Source organism: Rhincodon typus, chromosome 20, assembly GCF_021869965.1.
Source record: "Rhincodon typus isolate 14 chromosome 20, sRhiTyp1.1, whole genome shotgun sequence".
NCBI lineage: Eukaryota > Metazoa > Chordata > Chondrichthyes > Orectolobiformes > Rhincodontidae > Rhincodon > Rhincodon typus.
In genome coordinates this window covers 41,143,019-41,151,228 of record NC_063351.1, presented here as the reverse complement: position 1 = coordinate 41,151,228, position 8,210 = coordinate 41,143,019, and the positions used below count along the sequence as shown (strand labels likewise).

The 8,210-nt window shown below is 41.0% G+C and overlaps 1 protein-coding gene across 1 annotated transcript in view; it reads left to right on the top strand.

The window, feature by feature from the left end:
* dpcd (deleted in primary ciliary dyskinesia homolog (mouse)) overlaps positions 1–7,139 on the top strand; it is an 11,158-nt gene extending 4,019 nt beyond the window's left edge. Inside the window, exons 3-6 of the mRNA XM_020516118.2 lie at positions 3,957–4,081; positions 4,256–4,389; positions 5,812–5,914; positions 6,752–7,139. Of these exons, the coding sequence (XP_020371707.1) occupies positions 3,957–4,081; positions 4,256–4,389; positions 5,812–5,914; positions 6,752–6,856 (467 nt within the window). The 3' untranslated portion in view covers positions 6,857–7,139. The remainder of the gene's footprint in view (positions 1–3,956; positions 4,082–4,255; positions 4,390–5,811; positions 5,915–6,751) is intronic.
* Positions 7,140–8,210: the final 1,071 nt, after the last annotated feature.

Below are 8,210 nucleotides of genomic sequence, written 5' to 3'. Positions count from 1 at the left end.
GGCACCCCATGAAGCAGGCTATTAATAAACACATTGAACTCGACCCCGTATACATTCCACTACGGAGGAAACCCGGAAGTGAGGCAATCCATCGCAACGGACCCCAGAGTTTAAAAGCCAGGTGGGAAAACACACCGACGCTTCATCAGAGGCTGCACTGAGGATGTTACCAAGCACGGTAACAAAACGTCTGCGGAACAACAAACCAGCTCGGTGAGCCAATCAACCAACCTCAACATCCACAACCCGAGCTACAAATCTACTCCAAAACCTTAGAGGTTAGTGACTGTTCTGAGTCCCGTTCTGAAGAAGGGTCTCTGACCCGAACTACTAACTCTGCTTTTTCTCCACAGATGCTGCTAGACCTGAATGTTTCCAGCAATTTCTGTTTTTGTTTCCTCAATGGTATTTGGCAGACGATTCTCATCCAGCGACAAAGAAATAGTGATAAATGTTTGGGTTAGGATGGAGGGGAACTTGGAGGTGATAGTGCTTCTGCAATACTTCTGTTGATGTGAGAGCTCATGGGGATTGGAATGGTGTTGAAGTTAGTTTGGTGAGTTGTTGCAGTGCAGACTGTAGATTGTATGCATTATGCTAGGCAAGCATTGAGAATCCAGTTCACTCAACTCTTACAGATGGGGGAGCAACCTTGAAGGAGTCGAAAGGAGTTGCAAGGTATCGTGAGTTCATATATCTGATCCTCTAGCCTCTAGCCTCTGACAGACTCAACATGTTGGATTGGGTGTGTGGATTCATTAGTGATGAGACCATTGAAAGTCAAAGGGATATAGCTAGGTTTTCACCTGTTGAAGGTGATCATTATGTGACATTTCTGTTACACAAATGTGACCTGCACTTTTCTGCCCGTGTCTAAATGTTATCCAGGTCATGCTGCAGGCCATAGCCGACTTTGTCATTATCAGAAAAGTTGTGTATGTAGTGAGAAGTAAATTAATTAAGACATTTAAGATGGACTGAAGATCCTTATTCTGACAGTAATATTCTGAGGCCATGATCGGCCTCTGACCACCATGATTATCTTCCTTCAACCATTGCAGTGTGTTTTGGACACCAGTTTATTTTTGTGAAATCATTTTTGGTTAAACAGTGCCTTAATGTTGAAAAAAGTTACTCATCCTCTGGCATAATATTTTTTATATTAACTTGTAGAAAACTGGTCTGCCTTTGTAAAACTTCACTAAAGTGTAAATTTGACTGAACTCTGTTATATATTTTTGTAGGATCTTTTGTCTGTTTCCATCCAACCCATGTTTCAACTGCATAGTATGAATGTAGCTTTAATAAATTGCTCTTAAAGACCTGAATCTGCAAACAAGACAAATGTAGAAACGTTTCAGGGTACCATCTCCAGGTGACACAGTGGGCTGTCTTGAATATATGTCACTTCTTTCTCACTGTGCCAATACATTGGAACACCGTATCCCATCATGGGTGCATCATCCCACAGTGACTGCAGCAATTCAAGGCTACGCACCACCTTCTCATTATGGACTGTGTATACAATCAACCCTGATGGTTACATCTAGCGAACATATTTTTTTTAAAAAAGAATGGTTTATGTCATTCATGTGTGACTCTTTGACAGCATTTGATAAATATTTTAAAAACACATTAAATGGTTATAGTTAAGTTTCTGTGCTTTATGGATTAGCCTTCAGAAAGGAAACACTTCTGTTTTGGATGTTTAGTATCTGAGAAGGAACAAAACTCCCAGGACACGTACAGAATGTAGTTAGATATGGAGTAAATTTCCCTCCGCACTGTCCTCATCTCTCACTTTCAGGGCAGGTACAGGCATGAGGTTAGGTACAGATCGAAGGCCCTTCTGTTCTTCCTCTGCCAAATTAGGGATATTATAGGTAATTTAAATTCAGAACAGTGGAGGATTTCTTCAGAATGGAGGACACTAATAACATGCCAATAATTGACAAAGAGACGAAGGAGGACCTGGAAACAATCATCATTACGGAAGAGGTAGTGTTGGGTAAGCTAATGGAGCTAAGGATTGATAAGTCTCCTGGCCCTGATGGAATGCATCCCAGGGTACTAAAAGAGATGGCGGGAGAAATAGCAGGTGCACTGGCGGTAATTTTCCAAAATTCGCTGGACTCGGGGGCAGTCCCAGCAGATTAGAAAACAGCAAATGTGACGCCACTGTTTAAAAAGGGAAGTAGACAAAAGTTGGGGAATTATAGACCGGTTAGCTTAACCTCTGTAGTGCGGAAGATGCTTGAGTCTATTATCAAGGAAGAAATAGCAAGGCATCTTGATTGAAATTGTCCCGTTGGGCAGACGCAGCATGGGTTCATGAAGGGCAGGTCATGCTTGACAAATCTTTTGGAATTCTATGAAGACATTATGAGCAAGGTGGACAATGGGGACCCAGTGCATATGGTGTACCTAGATTTCCAAAATGCCTTCGACAAGGTGCCGCACAAGAGGCTACTGCATAAGATAAGGATGCATGGCGTTAAGGGTAAAGTATTAGCATGGATAGAGGATTGGTTGACTAACAGGAAGCAAAGAGTGGGGATAAATGAGTGCTATTCTAGCTGGCAGTCAGGGATCGGTGTTGGGACCGCAATTATTTACAATTTATATAGATGATTTGGAGTTGGGGACCACGTGTAGGCTGTCAAAGTTTGCAGATGACACTAAGATGAGTGGCAGAGCAAAGTGGCAGAGGACTGTGAAACTTTGCAGAGGAACATAGATACATTGAGTGAGTGGGCAAAGGTCTGGCAGATGGAATACAATTTAAATAAATGTGAAGTCATGCATTTTGGTAGGAGTAATAGTAACAAGGATTATTACTTGAATGGTAAAAAGTTGCAGCATGCTGCTATGCAGAGGGACCTGGGTGTCCTTGTGCATGAATCACAGAAGGTAGGTCTGCAGGTACAACAAGTAATTAGGAAGGCAAATGGAATTTTGTCCTTCATTGCTAAAGGGATTGAGATTAAAAGCAGAGAGGTTATGTTGCAGCTGTACAAAGTGCTGGTGAGGCCACACCTGGAGTACTGTGTGCAGTTTTGGTCTCCTTACTTGAGAAAGGATGTACTGGCGCTGGAGGAGGTGCAAAGGAGGTTCACTAGGTTGATTCTGGACTTGAGGGGGTTGGCTTATGAGGAGAGACTGAGTAGATTGGGATTACATTCATTGGAATTCAGAAGATTGAGGGGGGATCTTATAGAAAATTATAAAGGGAATAGATAAGATAGAAGTAGAGAGGATGTTTCCACTGGCAGGTGAAGCTAGGACAAGTGGGCATAGCCTCAAGATTAGAGAGAGCAGATTTAGGACTGAATTGAGAAGGAACTTCTTCACCCAGAGGGTTGTTAATCTATGGAATTCCTTGCCCAGTGAAGTAGTTGACGCTACTTCAGTAAATGTTTTTAAAGATAAGGTAGATTTTTTTTGAACAATAAAGTAATTAAGGGATACGGTGAGAACGCGGGTAAGTGGATCTGAGTCCATGAAAAGATCAGCCATGATCTTATTGAATGGCAGAGCAGGCTTGAAGGGCCGGACAGCCTACTTCTGCTCCTAGTTCTTATGTTCTAACAGGCTGAGTATCACAGTTTCTATTGGCTGTGCAGCACAATGATCAGTGAAGCTTCTGGAGTATTTATTATGGCAGCAATCTGTTCATTGGAAAGGTTTGCACAGTTTATTGATGTCTCCATATTTACAGTTGCCCTTCTTTGGGACAGAGCCCTCCATTTTGATTCCAGAGCAAATTAATCTTTTCTGAATAGCTATCTTAAAAGCATGAGTGATGGAATTACCAGTAATGAAGCAGACTTTTGTGTGGCTATAGCTGATGAATACAGGGATTTTTCTTTGCAGGTCATTGGTTTCCTTAGAATGTTACATGCAATATTGTATTTGGTTTACATATTTATCATATTGTTACTTTTTGATGCTCACAGTCAGAAAGTGGAGGCGGAAGAGTCAATTGGGATCCCAGGGACAATGGCAGGTTGAGGTTGGGGAAATATCATCTGGAACATTCGGAAGCTTGGAGCAGCAGCTGATACAGGAGAATAGCAGCAATGTAAGTGGATTTAATTCTCTGAATTAGGTATGTGAACTTCAATGATGGAAGAGTGTACATTCCTTCTTGTATTTAAAATATGCTATTTACCTGTCTCCCAACATGATAAATATATTGTCGTGAAGTCCACCGATATGTTTACATTTTATGTATGATTTTTATATTTTGTTGCAGCCTATTTTCACAAGGAAAGACACCAAGACAAGCTTCCAGTGGAGAATCCGAAATCTGCCGTACCCCAGAAAAGTCTACAGTGCCACAATTGACCCAGAGCAGAGATGTTGCATTGTGAGAACATCAAACAAAAAGTAATTCTGTTTCTCCGTTCTGATTTAAAAGTTCTATGCTAGGGCTATTTCTCTTTCTTGAGAAACCTGTGTACCAGTTGTGAGATTACATTATTTTTATTTTGATTTTCCAACTTTTGGTTTTTTTCTCCTTGTTTTTCACATAAAGGATTTCTTTTGTCAGTTCCTCTCCTTTCATCAAGCCTTTGTTCGGCAATGCTAATCCTGATAGAGTATGAGTTCCATGACTGCAGTCTGTTTTCCATGACCTCATCCATAGCCCATTCTTCATGAGTGAATCCATGGAATTGCTTTTGGACTCCAAAGCTGCTTTGTACTGATGGAGTGCCAGAGGGAGCAATATAGCCACATGAAGCAAGAGAAATTTTTCATTTATTTTTGATTGAGGAGAGACTGAGCTTATATTTGGTGGAGTTTGTAAGAATAGAGGTGATCTTATTAAAATGTATGAGACTCTGAGGAAGTTTAGATGCTGAGAAGATGTTTCATGTGGAAATCTGAAAGCAGGCTCAGTTCCAAAATAACTGGCCTCCCATTTAAGACCAGGGCAGGTGGGATCCCAGGGACAATGCAGGTTGAGGTTGGGGAAACATTATCTGGAAAACTCGGAAGCTTGGAGCAGCAGCTGATACAGGAGAATAGCAGCAATGTAAGTGGATTTAAACAACGAGCATAAATGATGTGCTCAAATTCTCTGAATTAGGTATGTTAACCTCAATGATATTCTGGTCAAGGTAGGCCTACGCCACAGGACCCTTATAATCAGGTTTCAATTCCAGGTTTGTTAATAAATTGAATTTAAATTCCACTAGTTGCCATTGTAGGATTTTAAACTATTCCCAGAATGTTAGCTTGAACACACCGGTGAGGATGTCACAATGCCATCATTTCCCAATAATCCCCTACTTAATCCTTGTATCTTTCAACAACTCCCTTAATATTGATTCCTTTGGCACCCTTTTTAAAAAATACTTTTGTGAAATAATTTGTTTGTGGGGTCATGACTTACTCCAGAGTGCTGAATACAAGTGAGTATGAATCTTCCGTGCAGTTGTGGAAGGGTCTGCTGTCAAACCAAGACTGTATCTGCTCCTGATTAGATTTCAAAATTTCCAGTGCTCTATTTGAAGAGTTTCCAGGAGTTACACCAGCGTCCTGTCGAATATTTATCATCAGAAAGATTTTATGCGTATTATCTTATTAATGCTCGAGAACTTGCTATGTATAAATTGGTTGCTAAATTTCTTATTAGTGACTACACTTCAAGAATCGTTCATTGACTTTGAGGTACTTTGGGGACATCCTAAGCACATGAAAAGTGTAAATTACACAAATTTTTGTATTTATTTGTATGGCTAAAGCTTTTGTTAAGAAAAAAGTGTAGCACTGAAACTGACCTGAGTTTCCTCTTGCTCTGCCCAGGTATTACAAGAGGTTTAACATTCCAGACATGGATCGGTGTGGATTGCCCTTGGATAGTTCAGCTCTTAGTTTCACACATGCCAACAATACCCTCATCATCACAGTAAGTCCATTCAAAGGTTGGGCAGTTAGGATTTCTATTTCGTATGCTCTTGAGATTAGAGCACCACTTACAAGGTCAGCTGTCCTTGAAGGTGGTGGTGAGCACCTTTCTTGAACTTCTGCAGTCCTTGGAATGTAGTTATACCCATAGTGCTGTTAGGGAGTTTCAGGAATGACCAAGCAACAGTGAAGGAACAGCAATATATTTGAAAGTCAGGATGGTGCATGGCTTGGAGAGGACCGTGAAGTGGCTTTGAAGAAACCATGGCGATTTGATGCAGTTGATAGTTAAGTAAGGGAAACATTTTCCTCCCCAGAAGAGACGTGGGTTTTTTAAATCCTTTATTCATTCTTGGGATGAGGGCATCGCTGACTAGGCAGCATTTATTGCCCATCCTTAATTGCCCAGAAGGCAGTTAAGAATCAGCCACATTGCTCTGGGTCTGGAGTCACGTGTAGGACAAACGAGGTAAGGATGGCAGTTTCCTTCCCTAAAGGACATTAGTGAACCAGATGGGTTTTTACAACAATTGACAATGGATTCATGGTCATTATTAGATTGTGAATTTTATATTTTTTTTTATTGAAATGAAATTCCATCTGCCATGGCAGGATTTTAACCTGGGTCACCAGAACATTAGCTGAGTCTCTGGATTAACAGTCCAGTGATGATAACACCATCGCATCCCCTGTTAAGAATGCCAAGAATGATAAAGCTGTAGATGGCTTTGGCTGCGCTTAAGATTGAGGGCAGAGAAACTGCAGCAGGCACTTGGTTGACATATTAGATTTTAAAATACTTTATACGCATTAACTGAAATTTCTATTCACCCCTCAGTACCAAAAGCCAAGAGAAATCTTGCAGCAGGAACAGGAAGTTCTGCAGGAGCTGAAGAAGGTGAAGGTGGCTGAAGATGGAGATGTCGAATGTAAAACGCAGTGAACCTGAACACCGTCTAAAATACTCTAAATCAATGCTGCAAAGCTGAAATACTACTTTAGGAGATGCTAGTGATGGCAAAAGGTGTCTGTCTCACGGATTTGAACGCCATTGTGGCATTTATGCTGCTATATGTGAAGCCCTGTGGCCCAAATTTTGGTATACTGGATGACGTATTGTCATGAGTGGGGTTGAAATTAAGTCACAAACTAAATGGGAAAAGCAGAATGTTACTGGTTTTTGAGAGGTGTAAAGTTCAGTCCTGAAATATACAGTTGATATTTAATCTGCAATGTGTCATCTCTTAACCTTCAGAATAATCCTCTAACAGAGGAACTCTCTCTTCTCCTGATTTCTCTCTTCTGGGAGCCCCCGGTTGCCTAACTGTGGAAGAGGGATGTAGAGTAAGCAGAGAACAGTGAACACTGCCCTCTGAATTTTCCTCCAAACATTTAATGTCTTGGCTCCTTTAACTGAACAATTATTCACTTTTCCCCTAAATTACAGAATATGAGAGTGTGAGGCGCGGGCGGGCAGAGAATTGCTGGGCCTGACTGTCTGAGAGGGCTTGGTTGGCACACTATCGATGCTTCTAGAACACAGGGAAGAAAATAAGACATTAACCCTCCTGTTAATGATCAAGTCGCATAATTCCTCTAATTCCAGTACATCTAGTAACTAAAGGATTTAATTTTATACATTGGAGGTTCACCCTGTGATGATGCAGTTAGGTCAGTTTTTGATTTTTGCCTTTGCCTTTGCACATTTATGTAAATGGTTGTAGATGTTTCTTCTAAGAACAATAGGATCTAGGAGTAGAAATTAGCCATTCGGCCCATCAGATCTGCTCCAACATTTGATCATGGCTGATATGTTTCTCAACACTATTCTCCTGCCTTCTCCCTGTAACCCTTGATCCGCCTCATCCTAACCTCCATTGAGTACAGAGCCAGAGTCCTCATATGAAAAGCCCTTCATGCCTAGGATCATCCAACAAACCTCCTCTGGACCCTCTCCAAGCCTGGCACATTCTTCCTTAAGTTCTGGCATTCAAAATTGCTCACAATATCCTAAATGTTTTTTTTACAGCCTCAGTACATCCTTGCTCTTGTATTCTTTCCCTCGAAATGAATGCCTACATTGTATTTCCCTTCCTTAACTACTAGCTGAACCTGCATGCTAACCTTAAGAGAATCCTGAATTAGAACACCTAAGTCCCTTTGTGCTTCAGATTTCTGAAATCTTTCCCTGTTTAGAAAATAGTCTATGCATCTATTTTTCCTACCAAAGTTCATAATCTCACTTTCTTAGTTGAAGGATCACCCAGTTTGACAAGACTGGGACAGCTATGTCACCA